This window comes from Mustela putorius, unplaced genomic scaffold (genome assembly GCF_011764305.1).
Source record: "Mustela putorius furo isolate JIRA1106 unplaced genomic scaffold, ASM1176430v1.1 tig00004041_pilon_pilon_pilon, whole genome shotgun sequence".
Taxonomy (NCBI): Eukaryota; Metazoa; Chordata; class Mammalia; order Carnivora; family Mustelidae; genus Mustela; species Mustela putorius.
This window is the reverse complement of record NW_025422176.1, coordinates 2,626,601-2,650,655: the sequence shown is the minus strand read 5'-3', so window position 1 is coordinate 2,650,655 and position 24,055 is coordinate 2,626,601. Positions and strand designations below refer to the sequence as shown.

The 24,055-nt window shown below is 46.7% G+C and overlaps 2 protein-coding genes across 12 annotated transcripts in view; one reads left to right on the top strand and one right to left on the bottom strand.

The window, feature by feature from the left end:
* The window catches only part of SLC5A11 (solute carrier family 5 member 11), a 42,146-nt gene extending 27,563 nt beyond the window's left edge, over positions 1-14,583 (top strand). For 3 of the 4 annotated variants that reach the window (XM_004778344.3, XM_004778343.3, XM_045072717.1), the window contains exons 10-16: positions 2,538-2,673; positions 9,042-9,149; positions 9,508-9,658; positions 11,603-11,771; positions 12,150-12,365; positions 13,008-13,176; positions 14,288-14,583. In XM_004778344.3, coding sequence (XP_004778401.1) covers positions 2,538-2,673; positions 9,042-9,149; positions 9,508-9,658; positions 11,603-11,771; positions 12,150-12,365; positions 13,008-13,176; positions 14,288-14,490 — 1,152 coding nt within the window. In that variant the 3' untranslated portion in view covers positions 14,491-14,583. Of the gene's footprint in view, positions 1-2,537; positions 2,674-9,041; positions 9,150-9,507; positions 9,659-11,602; positions 11,772-12,149; positions 12,366-13,007; positions 13,177-14,287 lie in introns of those variants that run through there. The other variant, XM_045072718.1, reaches the window with a different exon arrangement.
* A 1,722-nt stretch (positions 14,584-16,305) lies between these two features.
* The window catches only part of ARHGAP17 (Rho GTPase activating protein 17), an 84,449-nt gene continuing 76,699 nt past the window's right edge, over positions 16,306-24,055 (bottom strand). For 2 of the 8 annotated variants that reach the window (XM_045072710.1, XM_045072715.1), the window contains 2 exons: positions 23,340-23,351; positions 16,306-17,198 (listed from right to left, as the gene is read on the bottom strand). In XM_045072710.1, coding sequence (XP_044928645.1) covers positions 17,068-17,198; positions 23,340-23,351 — 143 coding nt within the window. In that variant the 3' untranslated portion in view covers positions 16,306-17,067. Of the gene's footprint in view, positions 17,199-21,562; positions 21,612-23,315; positions 23,352-24,055 lie in introns of all 8 variants that reach the window. The other 6 variants (XM_045072711.1, XM_045072716.1, XR_006604549.1 and 3 more) reach the window with 5 other exon arrangements.

The following is a 24,055-nucleotide window of genomic DNA, read 5'->3' as shown; positions in this document are numbered from 1 at the left end:
CTAGAAGCAATATTTGCATTTCTTATATCTGCGTGAAGCAGCTCCAGGTGGATGCAGGTAAAACAAAGAGTGGATACTCGTGGGCAGGGAGATAGGTGTCAATTTTTTTTAAGGTTATATTTATTTATTTGACAGAGATCACAAGTAGGCAGAGAGGCAGGCAGAGAGAGAAGGGGAAGCAGGCTCCCCGCCGAGCAGAGAGCCCGCTGCGGGGCTCCATCCCAGGATCCTGGAATCATGACCTGAGCCGAAGGCAGAGGCTTAACCCACTGAGACACCCATGCGCCCCGATAGGTATCATTTTGTTGCATACCTGTTTATACTTGGTCAGGTTTCAAATCCAGCAAATATATCATCCGTTGAAATGTGAGAGGCTGAAAAGATAAGTTAACAACGGACAATCATGGTAACACTTAAACATTTACTGCTGGTGTAATGTGGCCAGTCCCTGGTCTAACCTGGACTGGTCTAACCAGTCCCTGGTTAATTCTACATGAATTAATTCTTTTTCATACCATCTCTCTTGAACTGTGGTTCCATTACTTGGGCCAGGGAGTTGTCCTACAGGGGGACTCCTTCCTCCCCAGGCACCTGGGTTTTCAAGGGGCGCAGATATCTTCAAACTTCCTCACCTGCCTCTTAAATTAATGCTTGTATTCTCCACATCATGGGAACTAAAAGCCAGAATTCTTTTTGGTCACAGTTTTGGATCTCCAGTAGAAAGGGCTTTATATTCCAAAGCTGTAAATGCTTTCCTCTCTGCTCCAGAGGGGTGGGCTAGGATTGAAGCCTGCATGCCTCTTTGAGCACCTTACTAAAGCAACAAGACGTCTTCTGTAGACCCTAATATCTTCACATTCTACGACCACATTCCAAAGTGTTCTAGAAAGGCTCAGTAGGTAAATGGAGTTCTGAGAAATAACATGTAACAGTTAAACCAACTTCTATAAATTTTTTTTAAATATTTACTTGTGTATTTGAGAGGGAGAGAGAGAACAAGCATGGGGTGGGGAGGGGCAGAGAGAGAGGGAGAGAGAGAAACTCCAGCAGACTCCACACTGAGCAGGGAGCCCAATACAGGGCTCAATCTCACAATCCTGAGATCACGACCTGAGCCAAAACCAAGAGTTAGAGGCTCAACCAACTGTGCCACTCTCAGGTGCCCCATTGAACCAACCTCTAAACAAGGATGCCTAACTTCTCAGTTCCATGCTCCCCACCTTTCCTCACATAAGCCAATCTTACATTTTAGTGAGTCTTTCACTTATGGCATCCAAACAAAAGTAATTGTGCCTGTCAGGGTACACTTGGTTGCAAGTGATAGACAAAAAAAATCAATCAATCAATCAATCAAACAAACTATCTCAGGGGAAGGGTGGAGGATGTATTAGCTCAGGGAATACAAACAGCAGGAAGTTGAATGAGCCTTCAGAAACTGCTGGAACATACTCTGGTTTCCCTCTCCATCAGCCGTCTTTACACCTGTAACTTCATTGTTTCACTGCAGACTAACAGGAAAGATGCTGGCATCTTCCCAAGGCCCAATCCAAAAATCCTGTTGAAGGGTCTAGTATAAGTCAGGTGCCTACCCCTGGATCAGGCAGCTGTGCCCAAGATGATAATGTAGCTGTGTGGACAGGGTGTGGGTTTCAAAGAAGGAGCAAGACTCTAGGAAAACTAGTGTCCACTGTCAAAAAAAAAAAAAAAATGGGAAGAGTCCCAGATTTGTCCTGCTTGTCAAAGCTTGTCACAGGGCCTCTGTACCTTACCCAGATGCTTCAACACTCAAAGCCTAAGAAAATAGAGAAAGTTCTGGGCTCATGTAGATTCAATCTGAAGACTGGAGGAGGATTTGGGGGGATCTACTTAGAAAACACTCTGGAACAAGTTATTCCTTTTGAGTAGATAACGTTTTTTTTATTTGATACATATTTTAAAGTCTAATTTGAGAGAGAGAAAGAGAGATCATGAGTGGCGGGAGGGGCAGAGAGGGAGAAGCAGACTCCCCACTGAGCAGGGAGCCTTGATGTGGGGCTTGATCATGAATTGAGCTGAAGGCAGATGCTCAAATGACTGAGCCATCCAGGCATCCCAAGATAACTTCAATTTTAAGGGATTTTTCCCAGTAGAGTGGTGGAGGTGCAGCCAGTGTTCTAAGCCCCTCTCATAGTTGGCAATTCTAATGGAGATTGTTGGTGTTAAGGTGCTTATTTCCTTTGCCTCTTCAAGGAAGAAGTTCCATGGAAAGTTGTAATTGACCCACCTTGGATTCATACTTTCCTCAACTGGTCATGGTAGCCAGAGAAGCAGAGAAACTCTATGTAGAAATCAAATCAGCCAAGTCCAACTCCAGGATAAAGACGTAGGGAGGGGATGGAACAGGGTTCTTAGCTTCCTCAACTGGAGCACAGGGATTGGGAATAGGAAAGTTTCCTCGAAGAGAAGCTAGACAAACCAAGATTCTAAGTCCATGATGCCTACCAACAAGCTTTGCACACTTAGCCACTTCATCCTCCAACCACTCCACTGTTTTCCAGGTGATCGTTCAGCGGTCTCTGGCTGCCAAGAACCTATCCCATGCCAAAGGAGGCTCTCTGATGGCTGCCTACCTGAAGGTGCTGCCTCTTTTCATGATGGTGTTCCCTGGAATGGTCAGTCGTGTGCTCTTCCCAGGTGAGAAGACAGTGGGGAGAAGAGATTGTCTGTCTTTGAGTCACAGACTCTGTGAAGTATTCTAAACATATGACTGCCATCAGAGATTGGGACTGGAGTCCCGCATTGTGATTTGGCTGAGGTATCTCCATCCAGATATCTGACTCTACACTGTTTCCCAAAGGGGTTCAACAGGAATGTCTAGTAGATGTCCCAGGCCAGTAGAGGGGAGACCCATCTGGGGCCTTGCCTGAAATGTATTTTTTTTAAAGATTTTATTTATTTATTTGACAGACAGAGATTACAAGTAGGCAGAGAGGCAGTCAGAAAGAGGAGGAGGCAGGCTCCCTGCTGAGCAGAGAGCCCGATGTGGGGCTCAATCTCAGGACCCTGGGATCATGACCTGAGCCGAAGGCAGAGGCTTTAACCCACTGAGCCACCCAGGCACCCCCTGAAATGTATTTTTGAAGCCACAAACTACAGGCTAAGATCTTGTAGTTCCAGATGTCAGTTTCCCGAAGACTAATATGAAAGTTCCTCTTACGCTTTTTGGTACTTCATTTCAGCTCAGTTGTTTGGTTATTTTGGCCCACTGGAACCCCTTTGGGGGTACTTAACAAAAACCAGGGATGTCAAAGCCTCTAGAATATTTACCTTAGAATTTTTAGTGCGGTAAAGTGATGAGATTTGCTCTGTGTGGGTAAACAGGACTGGGGGAAGGGTATTATTGGGAGTCACTGTGATGTCAGGAACTGCTGATCTGTAGGGAAGAAAGCTCCTCTTTTTCTGAATCAGTGAGCTTTCCTCCCATATCCACCAAGGCTGTTATTTATTTCTTTTTAGATTTTATTTATTTATTTGACAAAGAGAGAGAGAACACAAGTAGGCAGAGCAGCAGGGAGAGGGAGAAGCAGGCCTCCCGCTGAGCAGGGAGCCCAATGCGGGGCTTGATCCCTGGACCCTGGGATCATGACCTGAGCTGAAGGCAGCCGCTTAATTGACTGAGCCACCCAGGTGCCCACCACCAAGGCTGTTATTAATTCAAAGGGGAATGTAAGGTCGAGTGATCTCTCCCCTGCACTTTATCCTACACGATGTCATGCTGAGGTAAAGAAAGGACAGGATGGCCCAGAAGTTTTGTCAAAATAATTTAGGACAATAAGCCTAGGAGAAAAGAATTGGGGGAGGAAAACGGGGGTTGCTCTGCTCGTGCTAGACTCTGTGCTTCCCCCTTCTCCAGCCCAGAGGGCATGAAGAACCCAGAGTCACTGGTCCTGGTTCCAGGAAAGGTGCCCAAGACTTGAGAAAAGCCAGGTCAGAGTGAGAACTGGGATTTGGGATTTGTGGTGACTTAATGGAAAATACACAGCTTTGGGTGAGGCTTGATATATGAACAAAGAACTGGCTTTAAACAACATACCTTCATCATGACAAGAGTCTTACAGTGTGGTATTTCTGAATATGGACTCTGGTTTGAATGTTGCAGCCAGAATTCTGGCTCTGTCACTTCCTAGCCGTGTGACCTTGGAAAGCCACTTGCCTCTGTTCCCTCCCTCATAAAATGGGAATAATCCTTCATAAGGCTTAAAGCAGTTCTTGGCATGAGGTAAGCACTATAGAAGTGTTTATTCTTATTTTATGTATTATTTCATTTATTCCTCAAAACAACCTTATAAGGTAGGTTGTGTTAGGGCTCTTTTCATTTACAGATGAGGAAACTGAACTTCATCCACTCATTTATTCTTCCATGCATCCATCGAAGAAACTGAGAGCCAGTGAACTACGAGGCCTTAATCTGGGAGACCTGGGGATCCTTAATACCAACAGTATCCTGCTGTTGTGGGTCTCACATTCTAGTGGAGAGGAGACACACAAAGAGAAGAAATAAGTAAATGTGACATCCATTGATTGTGAGCCAACAGTTGATCCATATGGGGGATTTCTTTTTTTCTTTTGGTGGGGAGGGGCAGAGGGAAAGAGAACGAGTCTTAAGCAGGCTCCATGCCCAGCAGAGAGCCTGGTGTGGGGCTAGATCTCGTGAGCTTGAGTTCATGACCCGAGCTGAAGTAAGGAGTCAGACGCTTAGCTGACTGAGTCCCCCAGGCGCCCTGGGTAGTTTCAAAGTACATTTCAGAGTGGATACAACAAGATTAATGATGGGTAGGATGTTGGGGATAAAGAGGAGCAATCTAGACCCCTCCTAGGTTAAGTGACTTGCCGAAAGTTAACCTGGCTAGTGCTCGGTGGGCTGGGATTGGAACCCAGCTGCATCTGCCTCCAAAGCCCAGCTCTTAATCATGCTATTGTCTGCCTTAGCAAATTACACCTTAAGCTTTGGGTCAGTGTCTGGAAGATCAATCACAACACCTTGACAATTATACTTTGTTTTTAAGATTTAATTAATTTATTTATTAGATAGAAAGAGCGCACCAGCAAAGGGAGGTGCAGAGGGAGAAGGAGAAGCAGATTCCCCACTGAGCAGGGAGCCCGACATGGGGCTCGATCCCAGGACCCCAGGATCATGACCAAAGCTGAAGGCAGATGTTTAAACTACTGAGCCACCTAGGTGTCCCCTTGATCATCATTCTTTTTTTTTTTTTTTTTAGATTTTTTTTATTTATTTATTTGACAGAGAGAAATCACAAGTAGATGGAGAAGCAGGCAGAGAGAGAGAGAGAGAGGGAAGCAGGCTCCCTGCTGAGCAGAAAGCCCGACGCGGGACTCGATCCCAGGACCCTGAGATCATGACCTGAGCCGAAGGCAGCGGCTTAACCCACTGAGCCACCCAGGCGCCCTTGATCATCATTCTTAATAGCTCATCAATCAGCAATCATGATTAAGTGAAACAATGCCATGTTCTATGTCTCTAAGGACTTTTGAATGTAACAGATGAGTCTGGTACTCATGAAGAAGCAACATAAGATATAAATCAAAACACTCTAGCATATAGTACTAACAATAAGTGAAAGGAATTTGAGAGTGAAGTAGGTTGGAGAAGGTGAGGTCGGCATGGTATGTTTGAAGACCTGGACAAGTCCTTCTTGTAGTTCCCCAGTCCTGCAGCAGCGATGTCACCTTAGAACTTGTTAGAAATGCAAACTTTCAGGCCCTGTCCGAGACCTACTGAATCAGAATCTCCTGAGGTTTGGGCCCAGCGGTCTGTTTTTGACAAGCTCCCCAGAAGACTGAGAAGCCCTTGCCTGAAGTGCCAGCCTCCAGGCCAATGCATTCTACCTTCCTATCTCCATGTCTCCCCCTGTGTCTGCTCTTCCAGCTACCCCCTGAATCTTCAGTTGGGTCCAGAAGCCACCCAAAAGGATGCTCTAATCCTGAGATGTAATGAGCCTGAAGAACACCTTCTTCCACTTATCCATCTGAGAAATGGCACACACTTTGAAAGAAACCATAGTGGAAATTAAGAGAGAAGCAAAACCACCCTCAAACAATAAAATGCAAGTCTAGAAGTGTACCCATTTACAAACCCAATCGTCCCCATCTGAGCTCTGGAATACACTCAGGGTATGAGACCTCATCATGATATTTACTCGCTATTTGATTTGGGGAAGCGTTTTCACCTCTCTGGGCCTCAATTTACTTGTCCTTAAAATAGGTGTAATAACATCTCTTCCCCCTGGAGTTGTGAAGAATACAACAATGTTGTTTGGATGGGACCTTGCCAGAAGCATCCTTTATGCCAACTATCAGAGGGACTGATATGAGAACCCACACCATATATGAAATGGTTGATTAATTAACCCAAGACAGATGGGTGGTTGTTACCCAATGGTGGGTTAATGACCGATAAGGCTGTTGGTTTCAGTTGTAAGCTTAACTGAGCCAACTAATTATCCTTAGGATGAATATATTCTTTTTATTTTCTTTAAGTAAGCTCCATGCCCAGCATGGCGTGCAGTGTGGGGCTTGAACTCACAACTTTGAGATCAAGACCTGAGCTGACATCAAGAATAGGATGCTTAACGGACTGAGCCACCCAGGCACCCTGAATGAATATATTCTTTAAGCTGAACAGACAAGAACAACTGCCACAAACATGCTTTGTAAACTGTGTCTGTCACATTTCATGGTTGGAGGGTGCATGTCTGGAAGGTTAACCAACCTAAGCTTAACAACCAAAGGTTAAACTATGTAGTTAATTAAAAATCCCAGGGAGAGTCTTGCTTTTTCTCAGTGTACCTTGAAGAGGAGAGCTTTTGGGGGTGCCTGGGTGGCTCAACTGGTCAGGCAACTGACTCTTGGTTTCAGGTCATGGTCTCAGGGTCCTGGGATTGACCTCTGTCTCTAAAGTAAATATATCTTTAAAAAAAAAAAGAAAAGAAAAAAAGAGGAGCCTTTGGACAAAAAAAGGTAAAGCCCATATAATCTGAATGTAAATAAGACCTTTGCCTGACTGGGAGGCTTCTTACAACATTCTAAGCACGGGGATGAAACTTTTCCCTTATCTTCTTTTAAGGCTTCTTGGAAGAGCCATAAAAAGCCAGGAACTTTGACCTGTCAAAAGCATTTTTCTCAAGATTGTTTCTACTCAGGACTTCTCTTCAAATACCAGTTTTGGTCTGTAGTCTTAATTTTGTCTGAGGTTTGAACCAGAGCTTTGGGGGCATCTACCTCTGTTCTGTAGCAACTATATTATTAATTGTGGCCACAGAACCCATTGGTGGATATTAGTGAGGTGAGGGGTGCCAGCCTTTGGGAAGACATAACAATGCCTGGAGAAATTTTATGATGACCGGTTTGCCGGTGGACTTCCCAAGTGGATGAAGGGGCCCAGGGCTGTATCCATTGCTTAGGTCTTCCATTACATTAAAAAGAAAATGAAGATAGAACAATATTGCATTTTAAAATTGTGGTGTCCTTTAAGTGTTTACATTTATTAAATTAGCAGGTAAAAATATAGAGACTAAGTATACAAGCTCATGTGGAGATACGATCAAACATCTACATTTGAGGTCTCAGTTAAATGGTCATTGTGACATTGATATTGCACTGGAACCGGGCAGGAAGTTAAGCATGAGCAGTGGAGGGGTTCACATTCACTTGTGAGCTGAAGTTCAAGATGGGTGGACAGACAGCCCATCACCCTTCAAAATGAGGAGCAAGGACTGAAGACTTTGGATTGAGTAGATGGGGCCCCGGTGGGATTTATGGGAGTTATTTCTCAGTCCACCTGGTGGAGGAGACTTGAGAGATAATCATTGACCCAGCTGGGGTGAGTGGTATTGGGCAGGCATTGGGTTGTTGGTGAGGAGCGCTGGTTAGCTCAGATATCAGGAGCTGAAGAAATCAGAAGGTGACGAGAAAGGTATTGTTCAGACACAGGTGCCAAACCTTTGAGACCATACAGAGTTCTGAAGGTCCCAGTGGCCAGGATGAAGCCTTGGGTGGGGTGCCTGTCAGACTCATTACAGAAAAGCAGCTACTCTCTTGGTGTTCTCTGAAAAATTGGATTGGAAGTCAGGAGACCTGGGTTTCGACTTTGCCTCTGACATGACCTTGCTGGATATTTATACTCAGGTCCCTGATCTTGGTTCTTCGTCTGTGCAACAGTGAAAGTAATCTCTTCCCTCATTCAGGAGCACAGTGATAGCTAGCCTCTGTCCCTCAGAAATCTGTTGAGCATCTGCTCTGTCACACACTCTGGACTCCAAGCAAGAGGCCTAGGCCTGTATGCTTGGGATGTTTTCATCGTTATACGAGGAGATGAAGAACTCCAGGTGCCAGAAAGGCTGAGTGGATTTACGCCAGAACAGCAGAATTCTGTTCAGGAGAGCAAAGACCCGATACAGAAACACAGGAAGAGGAAGACAGGGACATCCAACTGGCATAGCTGGGTTGTTAGGAGCCTAAAAGGAGAACAGCTCTGGAGGAGCTAGGGGAGAGAGGGATTTGGAAAATAATCATCCCATGTGGGGGAAATGGCATTCTCCAGTGCACTGGAGGAACTGTAGGCAAGATGTGAATGGCATGTGTCCCTTTGTGGGGATCAGGGGATGCTTCCTGATGAGGGACATTGTAGAGAATGGCCACGAGGTGTCTCAGCTTTATTAGGGTGACAGTCATAACAGCTGAAATGTATTCAGTGCTTCCTACGTAGTGGCTTCTGGGCCAAGCACGTTACATACGTCATCTCAGCCAACCCCCAGGATAATCGTACCAAGTAGGCATACGTTGTTGTCCCATTTTACAGATAGGGCAAGGCTAAGTAAGAAGGTAATGGTTTGTGAAGTCTGGGATCTTTTTTTATTTCACCGAGCTGTACGCATATAGATAGTCATCCTGTCTCCTGGCGTGGGCCTGCGTCAGGCCATGTTGTGGCTTGGCCTGGGCTCAGAGGGTCTGTCTGCTCACTCTGCACCTTGTTTCTTCCGCAGATCAAGTGGCTTGTGCAGATCCAGAGACCTGCCTGAAGGTCTGTAGCAACCCCTCCGGCTGCTCTGACATCGCATATCCCAAACTTGTGCTGGAACTCCTGCCCACAGGTAATGGCCACTCGCCCCTGGATGGAGTCCCCTGGAGTGCCCAGAAAGGAAGACCTTGACTGGGCCCTGATCTGAGGGAAGGGCAGGATGGGAAGGCAGCAGGAGCAAATGCGCTCTGGGCTGAGGGACTGAGCCCCAGAGCCAGAGGCCTCCGATAAAACCCAGGTCCTGATTATGGTCCCCCTCCAGCCCCCGGTCCCTCCTTACAGCTCGCTCCCACCCCAAGTTCTGCCTCCTCCCAGTGGCACCTACTGGGAGATCGGTTGGCACCATGGGCCTGGGGTAACGGGGTCCTGAGTGGAGGCAGGGGCAGTTAGCAGGAAAAGCCTGAGCCCATAGACCTCCCTTTTGCCCCCAGGGCTCCGTGGGCTCATGATGGCTGTGATGGTGGCGGCGCTCATGTCCTCCCTCACCTCCATCTTTAATAGTGCCAGCACCATCTTCACCATGGACCTCTGGAAGCACATCCGGCCTCGGGCATCAGAGAAAGAGCTCATGATTGTAGGCAGGTAAGGTTGCACTGAGTGGGACTGGGGAAGGAGAGTGAACAGTTTAGAAACCCAGGAAGGAGAAAGCTGAGGCAACTCAGAGGCAAACACTGACCAGCCACTCATGCTGGAGGCTCAGCCTCCTCTGAGGGCAAAGGTGAGGTTCATTAGGACTCTATGTACGAATAAGCCACTCGTTCAAGAGATGTTCACTGAGCACCTACTATGTGCCGGGTGGCTAGACCCAAAGCAAAGATTCAGTTTTCTGCTCTCACAAAGCTAAAGATAATTAAAGAGAGAGGTTAATTAAACGGAAACTACAACCCCAGTGAGTGCCATGAGGAGAAGCCAGGAGATGTAGAGATTCAAAGGAGTCCCCAGCCTGGAGTGGATGGGGCCTGAGAGATGAATAGGAGTTAGTTAGCCAGGTAAACGGGAGGAAGAGGTTCTGGGGACTGGGCAGGGTAGTGGTGTGGGGAAGGTTTTCCTACCAAGGCTTCTGTAAGGTCCTGAAATCTAATGGGAGGAACAAAAGGGACCAAAATGGATGGTATGCGAATCTTATGTAAAATACATGCTAATAAGCATCTTGGGGCCCCCAAGGACTGTCTCAGCTTTGAGTTAGGGAAAGAGTTCTTAGGTCTGACAGCATGAACATAACTTATAAAGGAAAAGAAACAAATCCATTAGACTTCATCAAAAGCTAAAACTTTTTCACTTCAAAATTGGGGCGTCTGGGTGGCTCAGTGGGTGGATTAAGGCCTCTGCCTTTGGCTCAGGTCATGATCCCAGGGTCCTGGGATCGAGCCCCGCATCGGGCTCTCTGCTCGGTGGGGAGCCTGCTTCCTCCTCTCTCTCTCTGCCTGCCTCTCTGGCTAAAGATAATTAAAGAATAAAAATAAATTAAAAAAAAAAGACACCATTAAGGAAATGAGAAGACAAGCCGTTTCTCCTTATCTGTAGATAAGGAGAAACTATTTGCAAGCCACGTAGCCGACAAAGACTCGTGATCTAAAATGATCTACAAAATGAAATTGTAATCCTAGAAAACTATAAGGAGATACCATGACATGCCCACTAGAATGGCTATAATCAGAAAGACAGACAAGGAGATAGAGAAGTTGGAACCTTCCTAACTCTGCCAGCGGGAATGTAAAATGGTTCAACCATTCAAAACAGTTTGGCACCTTTTAAAAAAATTAAACATACAGCTTATCATATGACTGAGCAGTTGCACTCCCAGAAATGAAAACATATGTCTACATAAAGATTGCATTCCCAGAAATACATAAAAACTCAAACACAAATATTCACAGTAGCTTTTGTTTATAAGAGGACAAAAGTAGAGACAACACAAGTATCCACTGACCACTGCAGGATAAACAGTGGTGTGTCATGGTAGATCCATTCAATGGAGTGTTTTTCAACAATAAGAATGAATGACATGGACACCTGGGTGGCTCAGTTGGTTGGACGACTGCCTTCGGCTCAGGTCATGATCCCGGAGTCCTGGGATTGAGTCCCGCATTGGGCTCCCAGCTCCATGGGGAGTCTGCTTCTCCCTCTGACCTACTCCTCGCTCATGCTCTCTCTCACTGTCTCTCTTTCTCTCAAATAAATAAATAAATAATCTTAATTAAAAAAAAAAAAAGAATGAATGACATACCGTGATTACATATGATGTGTGGATGAACCCCAAAAGCACGCCACGTGGAGGAAACTGGCTGCCAAAGACCACATGTTGTTGAATCCTGTTTCTATGAAATGTCCAGAAAAGGCAAACCCATAGAAACAGGAATAGATAAAGGATAAATTGTTGCCTGGAGTTATGGGATTCTACTCTTAGAATAGGTGAATCTTGTGGTATGTAAATTCTACCTCAATAAAACAGTAAAGAGAGAGAGCGAGCAGGAAGTATTTCCGGGAGCAATATGCTAACGAGGGGCTCTCTCCACCTGGCACTAGGGTGTTTGTGTTGCTGCTGGTGCTGGTCTCCATCCTCTGGATCCCCATAGTCCAAGCCAGCCAGGGAGGCCAGCTCTTCATTTACATCCAGTCCATTAGCTCCTACCTGCAGCCGCCTGTGGCCGTGGTCTTCATCATGGGATGTTTCTGGAAACGGACCAATGAAAAGGTAGCTCTGGATAAGCACCACCCATGAGGATGTCTTAATGACATGGGTGGTGTTCCAGAGGATGAGTTCTGGGGATGGAGGTGTGGGAAGGGGGCCAGCTGGCCTTTGAAGAGCAACCACGGGGGTTCTGTTTGATGCACTGTGTCATGAAACAGAGAAGCTAAATTTACAAGGATGAGTATATTACACATCAATAATTAGTTATGTGTGAAAGATAAACAGATAAGGAGCTCCAATCCTTTTTAAATTACTGACTCCTACCTCAACCATCCCTAGAAAGGCAAACTCTTAGAAATGGCTTTTTGAGGTCTGCAGAGGCCCAGGTTGGCTGCCCTGTAACCCTGGATGTCTCTAAGATGGCCTTGCTCTGATTTGCAGGGGGCCTTCTCAGGTCTGATCTTGGGCCTTCTCCTAGGCTTGATTCGGCTGGTCCTGGACTTCATTTACCCGCAACCTCGGTGTGACCAGCCAGATGACCGCCCCGCTGTGGTGAAGGATGTCCACTACCTCTATTTCTCCATGGTTCTGTCTGCAGTGACTCTGATCACCGTGTCCAGTGTGAGCTGGTTCACAGAGTCGCCCTCCAAGGAGATGGTATGTTTGGGTTTGATACTGTATGACCACTGAGACCCTTGGCTGCAAGTGACAGAAAACTGACCCAAACTGGCCTCAATGAAGAGGGTTTGATTGTTCAAGAAGCTGGAATATCCAGGATTGGGCTTTAAGGGACAGCTTGATTTGGGATGGAGGACCAAATCCATCCTTCATTTCTGCCTCAATTTTCAGGTGCCATCTGGGACTGGCAGTTTCCAGGGATTTTATCTTTTCTTATACTCATTAAGCAAAAGCAGAAACACATTTGTCCCAGCATTTCCGGCAGGGTTCCCGATTCCCATTGATGCAGTTAGCTCGACACATGTTTACCCATGAACCAGTTCAGTCTCCATGGCTAGAGAAATGCACAATGAAGGCATGGGGGGAGTCCTCCAAAAGCCCCAGGCTAGGGTTAAGCTCTGGGAGGCCAGAATGAAGGAGGGGGAGATCCCAACAGAATTAGCGCTGCTGAAGAAAGCAAGCCAGGGAAATGTCCATTTTGTGGGGGGAAATGTCCACTGACTGTGCAGAGCGCAGGGAGCTGGAGCTTGGAGGTACAGTGTCATGGTGGGCATTCTCACACGGGAGGCCCAACATGGGGTGGAGCAGGGAACCCTAATCTGATCCATCTTTGCTCCTTAGATAAGCCGCCTGACCTGGTTTACTCGTCATGACCCCATGGTCCAGAAGGAACAGGTGCCACCAGCAACTCCCCGGCCCCTTACTGTCTCTCAGAATGGGACCCCAGAGGCCAGCATCACAAACATCCAGTTGGAGATTGTTCAAGAAAACATATCCAAACCCCACAGCTGTGAGTTGCCTCTCCTCGGTTACAGTGGAAACCCAAGAAGCATGAGGTGTTTAAGGAGAGATACTTCTACCAAATCACAAGCCAGAAGAGGGGTGTACTTGGAATGTTAGCATCCCCTGACTCCCCATGTCTGCTCTAACTTTCAACAGAAGCTCAGTGGAGAATAGTAACAGCAAGTGGGTGTTGAGTGCCTTGATACAACACAGCTCCCTTAGTCCCCATGAGATCCTGCCAGGCAGGCTGGAATGCTATTGGCTTTCTCTAAATTGCTGGTTTCAAACTGGCAGCCTGTAGACATACTGTGGTGTAGTCCACCTACCATTTCAATAAAAGGTGAGCCGACATTGAAAACTTGGGAGATTTCACATAAAATGCCAGATTTCCATCTCCTTTTGAAACATGGGAAGGTGTAACAACTCTGGGCCCCCATGTCTGCATGACTAACGTTGTCCAGAGCTTGGAAAGCCGGCCCCTCAGACTGGGCTGTGCCCTTCAGTGAGCCAAGGTCCCCACCCATCCCTATTGCGCCATGACCCTGCAGCCGTGGGCTGTCATTTACCATCACATGTGGCCTTTTACATCTGTCAATATACATGTACAGACAAACATTCTGCGGCTATGAATCCATGTCAACCTAATGATGGAAGTCCAAGGATAGATCCAGAAGGCCATGTGTTACAAGAAAAATGAGAGAATCTTTTCTGGTTCATATTTTGACAAGTTTAATAAGCAAAGTGTTTTGTCCTGACCACGTGACTAGCCCTAAAGGCCATGGAGCTTGCAGCCCCAGCTCTAAATGGGGAAATAGTTTTCCACAAGAGTGCCCTTCCCTGCCTTGGGCCTCCTGGCAGACGGTGTGATAGAGAGGAGGGAATCAGACAGATGTGGCTTCTAAACCCACCTCTGCTACCGCTTACCAGCTGTGCGGCTTCACCCAACTTAGTCAAATGAGGCTCCGTCTTTTCATCTGAAAATGATGAAAGGTACTCATGAAGATTAAGGTCCTCATGAATACTTCCCAGAAAAGGTATGGGAAATATTTCTCACTGGGCACAGAACACAGCTGGTCGGCCCCTCTGTTCCCTTCTGACCTTCATTTGGGTTCTTTTAGGTGACACGACCCCAAAGCAGTCCAAAGTGATGCGAGCCATCTTGTGGCTCTGTGGAATGGAGAGCCTGGGCCAGGAACCCCCAAGCACCGTGGAACCGGTCATAGCTTCCTTGGAAGAAAATCCCCTTGTAAAAACCCTTCTGGACATCAACCTCATTGTCTGTGTAAGCTGCGCCATTTTTCTCTGGGGCTACTTTGCTTAATGTGGGGGTGAACCCAGGGGTCCAGTCTGTTGTCCGAGCCCTGTTTTTGTAATGAAAGGGAATAAATAATAAAGCTTTGTTTGTTTACTGTGAGGCTTCAAAGGAGTTCATTTTCAACGTGACATTTAGTGCTTTTCTTAAAAGGGAATGGGGGTCAGAAGGTGGGGGAGAAAAGTGTCAAAGCTACCTCTTCTCTTCTGTTCAGTCTTCTTGTCTATTGTGCAACACCAAGGGGGAATTCAGAGGGATAAACAAGCGAAGAGACCCACTAGACCTCCCAGCCTGGCAGCAGACCCCTCGCCAGGGCCGAGCGCACTAGCGTTTGAACTTGCCCGGCTCACCTTCCGAGTACAGGGAATGGGACCCACAGGCCACCACTCGCCTTCCACTCCTGCTGACTTTGGGCGAAGGAGTGGCTTTATCCCAGGACTGGAATCACAGGCCAAGGCGCAGGGCTACCCCAAAGATGGCATCAGGGCTGGCTCTGTGAGCCTGCCCTTGACCTTAGCCGTGCACATGGCAGACACAGCCTGGGCAGACCCCAGCAGAGCCCAGAATGGAGAAAGGTGGACGGCTGGGGCTGCAGGGAACAGGGCTGGCCGCTCTTCAGGTCCAAAGCCCCACAGCCCCTCGGCCAGTAGAGATTTGCTGTGGAAATGCCCATCCCTCTGGCCACTTGTTTGAGGGGAAGCAGCCTTGTGGGAATTAAGCGGAAAAATAGTCAATGCCAGCACTTGGGAAGTACACACAGTTTTCTCCGATTTTCTTAAAGCACAAGATTCTAGGGCACCCCCTCTGGTCTACTTCCCAGATATCATAACGAGAAGCAAGTGTCACAGTGAGGAAAGCTCTAGGGGACCAGACACTCAGCAGCAGCTTCCTGGACATCAGCACCCTCCTGATGACCAGGGATGGCCACTTAGAGTTCACATTATAAAACCTCTCCTTTCTGATGGTATTTGTGCCAGAATGGGACAGTGAGGTGGTGACTGTCCCAGCAGGGGTAATCACCTCTCTGTGGGACCTTGGAGATGCTTCCATCATGATGCGGTTACGGCTCTGAACACAAGCTGACCTCCGTGCCCCACTCTGGGCCTTGCCCATTCAAGAAGATGGGCAGTAGCCTTGGTTTGGTATTTACCTTTGACACGCAGACAAAAATCAAATGATCACCGTTTTTCTTTAGATTGGAGCTGTTGGGGTTGGGAGATTTTAATAAATGAAGGAGAATGAAAATTGAAACTTCTCTTCAAATAGAGAAGGTCTGTGTTGTGTTTTGGAACCATCAATAACAAAACATGTGTGCCACTCTGGGGAGAATGTCCAGCACGGACCTTCCTGGTCCCCGGGCACCCACACCATCTCCTTGGCAAGCATGGCATCTTGCTCTCCTCCTGAGCACTAGAGCTGTAGAGGGAGCAGGTCCAAGGTGCCACAGAGTTGCCTGGGCAGTGGCCTCCCTGGAGAGGGGGCTCAAGGCCAATGAGCAACCGATACCAACACCCTTGGTCTTTATAGGGAGCCCGATCTGCAGTCTGGGGCAGGGGGATGGCGTCTGAGGAGGAAGAGAGGAAGAGTCGGCCTTCAGCAAAAATAAATTTAAGATACAGGGGGAAGTGGGTTTATAGGTGTATATATATATTTTCACTGACATTATTAAGTGCAAGAAGCACTTTGGGGGCCCAGGGATCTTTGAGGTCTCAGCCAAATTCTGTTTGGTGAGGTGACAACAGGTGCGCGTGCGCGTGCATACACACACACACACACACACACACACGCCACAGTTTTGCTTCCAAGAATTATAAAGTTTTCATATAAACCACAGAATATATTTAATTCAAATTAAACATGAAACTAGAATAATGTTCGGGTCCTTATCAAGTAGCAATTACATTGTTTAAAAAAAAAAAAAAAAAGAACAGTACATTTCCTTCTACATTCTGGCGATCCAACAAGGCACAAGTCACATCCAGCTTGCTGAGGTGACAGATCCAGCAGTCACCATCAATGCTCACGGTTTGGAGAGGGTCGGGGAGGGACGACCATAGTTCATACAAAACGATTCTGCAGCAATGGTGAAGGAGAAGAACCTCCCTCCTAATATATAAGAATGAAAGTCCAAGTAGCAGGAAGTAGGCGATTTGCATAATGCAAATGTATTTTATTAAATAGATTGTTCACGCACTACTTCTTCTTCATTCCAAATTGCCTTTTGTGCCACCTGCCTCGACGGCAGTGACAAAGCTTCCTAGGCGCGTCTCGGCAGTAATACTCCTTCCATTCTAGGTACTTCTTTTTTCTTTTTTTCTCTTTCTTTTTAAAATTTTTTTTAAAAAAATTTTTGGCATGATTTCTTTCCCGTGTAAAGAAAACCAACTTCTTCAAAGACACAGATCATTCAGCTTAAAGTGTCAGCCTCCACCTTCTCCTGAGGCTGTGGGAAGGCAACGGCCTGCATGCCAGACCTTCTTCCCTTCACGGAAAGCTCTTCACTGTTTGGGCTGCGGAGAGAACCATGCACCTGCCCGGTTCCGGGCTCCACAGTGGAAGGGGGCGGGGCAGGGGGCGGGGCTTTCTTCACAGGGCGGTGCTTTCTGTATCGTTGTCTATATCCAACAGAATGCGTCCGGGCAGGTCTTTGCTGGCTGAGTCTGAATGCATGTCAGGAAAGGTGCTGCGAAGCGGCTCTGAAACTCTAGAACTGGTGTCTGGACAAAAACAGGAGACATGCTGTCAGCGTATGGTAATGCTCACGAGGCCGCTCGCCGGCGCTCTAGAAGAGAAGCTGGACAGTCCGAGTCAGCCCATGCACACACACTTTCGCTCACGACAGGCACCGTCAGCCCCTGGAAGTTGAGTCAAGCCTCTCAGACCCCAGAGCAGCTGAGTGGCACAGCCCTATCTCCTGGTTCTGGTGGCCCTTCCCAGGAGCCCTCAGACAGGGCGCTCGTTCTGCCCGATGAGAGGAAACCTCATTCTTTGCACCAACACGCTAGCTAAAACCTCTTCACAAATCAGGGCTGTGTGCACCTCACTGGACAGAGCCCCCCTCCTCTCGGGCCGGGAGTCCGTCCTCCTGTAATTCATGCTATGCCAACCTCAGCGCCAGTGACATTTTGGGCTGGGTCAGTCGGGGCTGAGGGGCTGCCCTGTGCCCTGTGGGATGTTTGGCGGCCGTCCTGCCCTTCATGCATGAGATGTCAGTGGCAGCCAGCCCTCTCACCCTCACTGTGACAAACGTTGTCTCCAGACATGGCCAGATGTCAACCCCTGGGTGACCATCACTGAGGTAGATCACCAGCCTCTCACAAATACCGATTTTCTCTTCTCCTTCTAATACTTAGAAGTTTCTTTTCATGTCTTATGTTGGAGGGAATTCCTCTAGCGAGAGGGCAACCGGAAACCTCAAGCCGTCAGTCCCTCACTCCTCAAAACCCACAAGAGACATCTTCACCTGTCATGGATGGCCTCTTCGTGAGGCCAGAGAAGCTCGGATGCATTCATTCATGAATAAGTACTTACTGAGTGTCTACCTGAGACAGCACAACAGTGAACAAGCCAGACCCAGCTTTAATGAAGTCGGGGGGGTTCAGTGGGGGAGATGGCCCCCCGATCAAGACAGAATTTGTTTCTCCAGTAGGTGTGTGTTTGAGCAAACTGTGAGGGCCTGGTGAGAGGCCCAGTTTTAGGACAGGTGCAGGAGAGAAGGGAGAGGTTCAGATTTGCTGTAGTTTCACGTTGCTGGGCTAGAGCATGCTGGGAGTCTCCCCAATATGTTTAAGAATTACTCATAATTTATCTTTCACTTGTTCCTTCTCCATGCAGGCTGGGGGCACACGCATGTGCATTCAGTGGGGGGAGGGGGCTCACTGCTTTGAGACTGTTTCCTGCTCATGCACAACCCTACAGTTCTGAGCTGCAAGATCTATCTACTACCTTTTCTCACAAGGGCTCCTGGGTTGGCGGCCCCAGCTCTTCCGGTTTCATGTGCACCACAACTCAAGAGAAATTTCTAGAATGGTGGAGGTGCCAAGGTGTGAGAGGGTTCAAGGGCTGAATGCACTTGACAATTCCAGTCTTACGATAATGGTAAAACCAACTGAACTGTGCTGAGTTGCAGTGTCCAGTGGTGCAGTCAAGGGAAGGGTGGGCTGTGTGCACGGAGCAGGGATCCCAATGTCTTAGACTTGACCTCAGCAGAAAGGAAGTCACGAAGAGCAGGGACTGTGTCTGTCTAGCTCAGGGCATCCCCAGCGCCTAGAACTGTAGCTGCTTAATAGCTGAATCTCAATAAATGTTGTGGCTGGCCAGTTGGACGGGTGAATGACCAAGAGCCCTCCAGCTCAACCATCTTTCCAATTCTCCCTTCCTACAGCCTCAGGCAGAGTAGTCATGTCTCCAAGACAAGACTGGCGTAAGAAATCCATTGCAAATTCAATCCCCAACCCAACAAGACAGATGGTGCAACCAGTCAGTGTCTCTTTTTAGCCCAAAGAGTTTACCAGAGACTATGCAACTGCCATGCCTGGTGGGGGACGCGTGATGCAAAGGTTCTATACATGCTGATTAGATTTCTACTTGTTAATATGTGGATTTCCATGCAAACCAACACCAAACAGCCACAGACCCTTTTCAGAGGACAGATCTTTTTCCTTCCTTCCTTTCCATCGCATATAATTTCTGGATTTGTACTTTCCTGAAATTCTCTTTATGATGAATATACAAAAATTCTACAGCGGGGGAAGAATGTGTGGTGGGAACACAAGGCCTCCTGCCTGCTTCCCTGGTTTGCCTGAGGTTGGCAGATACATTATTTCCCAGCCTTAACCCCCTGCCCCTTACATGAACCATTTTTATTTTTTTAAAGGCAGCTGAGTTTATTTTTATTTATGATTTTATTATAATTTTAAAGTTTTGGGGCACCTGGGTGGCTCAGTGGCTTAAGTCTCTGCCTTCAGCTCAGGTCATGATCTCAGGGTCCTGGGATCGAGCCCCGCATCGTGCTCTCTGCTCAGCAGGGAGCCTGCTTCCCTCTCTCTTTCTCTGCCAGCCTCTCTGCCTACTTATGGTCGTTCTCTCTCTGTCAAATAAATAAGATCTTAAAAAAATAAAGTTTTAAGTAGGTTCCATGCCCTGAACTCATGACCCTGAGATCAAGAGTTACCAGCTCTACCCACCGAGAGAGCCAGGCTGGCTAAACCATGTTTAAAAAGAAGACAGCAAATCTGTTCACACACAGGAAGTAGGAAGAATCAGCGTGTGTGCAGAGCTAGCTTTTAGAAGGAGACTACTCTTCATCACGATGGTGGCACCACTGAACAGCTACCACACACCAGACATGGTCCCAGGGGCTACGCACACAGCATCGCGTCAGTGAGAACTGGCCCTCTGTGAAATGACCCCAAAGCAGCACTAGTATAACCAGTGTAGAGGTAAGAAAGGGAGACCCTGAGAGACTCAGCTCCTCACACAGGATCAGAGACAGATGGGCTGGACCCTGGAGCCTGGGTTTTCATTGGTGTAGTGCTCTCCCTCCGCCCCACAGGACTTTGTGCGTCCGCGGGTGAGGGTCCTGACAGAGCAGACAGCTTCTGAGGATATAACGCAGGAGTCTGGACACTCTGGTTCATTGTAGCAAAAAGGGGGGAAAGGTTATTTTACAAAGATTCTAATATTTACCTTGACATGATTCTGATGTTTAGTTATTAAAAATAAACTGCAAGTTTATTTCTTCTGCTTCAGAAGCCACTGAAATGTCCAACTCTGAGCAAAAATCTGTCTGCTTAACGTTAGACATTCATTGGAAAAGATGGGTTGTTAAAACTCCATCAGAACATGGGAAGGAGCATAGAATGTAAGGTGAAATTAAAAAATGCAAGATCAAAATCTATATATGAAAAATAGTTAGAATCATACACTCCCTGGACTTCTAGGGGGGAAAAAACTAGAGTAGAGAAACAAATAGAATACAAACAGTGTCTTCTTATTTCTAGTTTCCAAATCTCCTTCAATATCCATGGTTAGTTGTTTTTTTTTTTTAATGCATGTCTTTCAGGATATAAAAAGAGGTCAGTTTTTAAAAAGAACACCGTGAGAACTAGTGGCGTGTTGAGTTTGTTTAAGGACGATCCCGAGAGCAATACGGCGTACCGTTGTGCAGAGGATAGGGGCCTCGTGGATATTCTCAGACTCATGGAATATCACAAAATATTAAGAAATGTCTTTTGCTCCAGAGCATTGTCTTTTTAACCCACAAAAGAACTGGGAAAACCAAGCAGTGCATCAGAATCTAAATTGGGGGCAGGGGTGCCTGGGTGGCTCAGTGGGTTAAAGCCTCTGCCTTCAACTTGGGTCATGATCCCAGAGTCCTGGGATCGAGTCCCGCATCGGGCTCTCTGCTCGGCAGGGAGCCTGCTTCCTCCTCTCTCTCTGCCTGCCTCTCTGCCTACTTGTGATCTCTGTCAAATAAATAAATAAAAATTCTTTAAAAAAAAAATCTAAATAGGGATGACTGGGCCCCAGCCCTAGAAGGCTGTGTCTGGACATATGAATTTTTAAAGCGTTGACATATGAATCTAATACATAACTCTGAGCATCTATTTGTTTTTTCCCAAGATAAAAATGATCATCAATGGCTACCGTTTACTTAAGACTCCGTGTAAATTAAGAACTGAAAGATGTTCTCTTATTTTATCTGATTTCACCCCTTCAGGAGAAATTCTCTTACTCATCAGCCAGGTCATTACACAGAGCTGCAATTCTAATTCAGGCACATCCGAGTCTACAAGGTCCTCTTTCTATTACATCTCAAGCCGGCCCGGTATAGACAAGAACAGGAGTGAGAGAAGTAACAGGGCCAGCCCTTGAGCACCTGACACATGCTGTGGACACGCTTTGTACTCAGGGTGATTGACAGCAAGCATGAACGAAGCCAGCCTCCATTAGTACATGCACTATTAGTAGGGATACAAGCAGGCAGGGGGAGCGTGCCCGGTTAGTAACAGGCATTAGTGCACAAACATGATCATCAAGTAGCACAAATGCTTTGGCCAATCAGGTGCCTTTTCCTTACCATTAATTATTCCAATTTCAGTTCTTACTGAACATGGCAGGTCATACATCTAAATTATTTAATAAAATGTTGAAATTAGAACACTCTTGGCTAGAATCTATTACTTTAAAAACAGCAAGATGTAAACTCTCTTACTTTCGCAGCTAAAAGCCTGGGTCATGTTTTCTACAGTAATGACCAAGAAGAGGTTCCAGTGACATCAGAGTCCCACCGTTCTCCCCGGGCTGCAGCTGAGCTGGCCCAGGTTGGTGGCCAGAGGTGCCCGGCAGGAACAGTTGCCCCCAAGAGTTTATCTTAAGCCCCGGGCCTTAATTCTACTTTTTGGGGATTAATTGCTCTAAACAAATAACCTGTTTCTAGGAATCTGTTCATGGTTTTCCATGTAAAAACATGATGTCGTCATAAAGAACCACCTTCCTTGGAAGTTATGTTGAAATACCCAATGGCCATATCCAGGAATGGTTAATAATAGAGGATTCATGAGCCCTAAATGCTGGCCTTCTGTGTGTTCCCGGAGGCAGTCCAGGCCATTTTAAGCAACTGAAAGTTAATTCTGCAATACAGAGGTCATTGTGGTGACCTGGAATTTCTTGAGTGTAGGAGAGTTCATAACATAGATTGGTTTTTAAATACTTCGTTAATATCTTAAGGAAAAGTAGTTTTCATATAAAATCTCCCTGACCTGATAATTATAAAGTACAGAGCCTTATGGGGTTGTACTGGGTCAGTAAGATGGCTTTCTGGAAGAAAGACACCTGAGCTGAGAATGGTATTAAACAAAAGACACGATTCTGGTTTGTAGTTTTCCATCAAAAAGAGGGAAAGATCTAGGTGGAGGGGAGAAGTTTGGGGTGTCCCAAGTACTGACATGTTGATTAGAGCTTAGTCACTTCACTCTTATATATGACTTCCACACCCTGTCAGGCAACCCCAGGCTTCTCTGGGTTATAGGGAGTGGTGAAGAGGACTCACCCCCGTGCCCTCCTCCATGTCCTAAAGGTCACACTCTAGTTTCCCTTTCTGATTTCTCCAGAAAGTCTTACTCAGACCAAAGCTGTGAATACTCTGCCGAAGTAGCCCACCATAGGTTTAAGGCTCAGCTCAGCGGATGAGAGCAACGGTACCCTTAAAGAGAGCCTTATGGTGTCCAAATGCGGACCCAAAGGCAGGATTTAGATGAGCCTCACAGTGCCCCTGGAAAAGCTCATATGGTTTAAGAAAGCAAAATGTAAGCATGCTGGAATGCAAAGGAATTTAGTGGGATCTTTGGAGGAATTTTTTTTTTTTTTTTTTTTTTTTGGTCTTCAGAATTTCCAACATCAAATTAAGAAGCTCCATGCAGTTAACTTGCACTTAAGATACAATTAAAAAAATTAAAGCTCAAGACACAGGGAACACAATTTTCTGGGCTGACTGCACCCGAGTCCTCTTTGGTTGGAAGTGATGAGCCAATCAATGACAGGTAAATCCCTGAGAAGAGCAGGACCCTTTAGGAAAGGCTTACCAACAAGAAAGAAGACACTCCTCCTATCTTACAAGAGTTGCTTGAAACTGGGTTCTCAATCTACGGACATCTACCTCTTGAACTGCGAGCACAGCAGCTCAGCATAAGGAATTTGTCTAACGCTACAGAACGGTGGCAGGGGCCTCAAGGAGCTGCTCCTGAGCACAGAGTCACAAGCACATTTGCAAAACACGGCTAAGCAGGAGCATTTGGAGCTGTGGAGCGAGCTGCTTGGGGGTGGTTACAGACCTTAGTCCTGGGAACCTTCCCCACCTGTGAGGGCATCTATTGGGAAACAAACAAACAAACACACCAATATGGCTTTGTTTTTCAAAAGTAGAAGCTGGAGTATCATCAGAAATTATTAACCATTTATAACAGTGCATTTATGCAGTATATTCCTGAAAAAGAAATAGGGTTATCAAAAGAAAGACTAATTGGTTAACCATCATTATTTGGGGTACCAGTCTGGGGGATACCACTGGCTCGTTTCAGCAGAGATGTGTAGTACAGCTGGTCAGCCAAGAGGTATATTTCAGCTTCTCTAAAACTAGCTCCACATAGGAAATTTAAAACTAAGCTGTTGTGATTCAAAGCTCCTAACTGCCATTTTAAAAAACACATTAACCCCCCCACAATCTACCCCATCCTTAAATCAAATAGTGTATTAGAGCCCTAAGGGTGGAACTTTGAAAAGAAATCATAATTAACTAAAATGATCATGTTCTAGACTGCCCTTAAAAAAAAAAAAATACAGGGTGCCTGGGTGGCTCAGTGGGTTAAGCCGCTGCCTTCGGCTCAGGTCATGGTCTCAGGGTCCTGGGATCGAGTCCCGCATCGGGCTCTCTGCTCGGCAGGGAGCCTGCTTCCCTCTCTCTCTCTCTCTCTGCCTGCCTCTCTGCCTATTTGTGATCTCTCTCTGTCAAATGAATAAATAAAATCTTAAAAAAAAAAAAACACCCCATTAGGTAGCCCACAGAAATGTATAC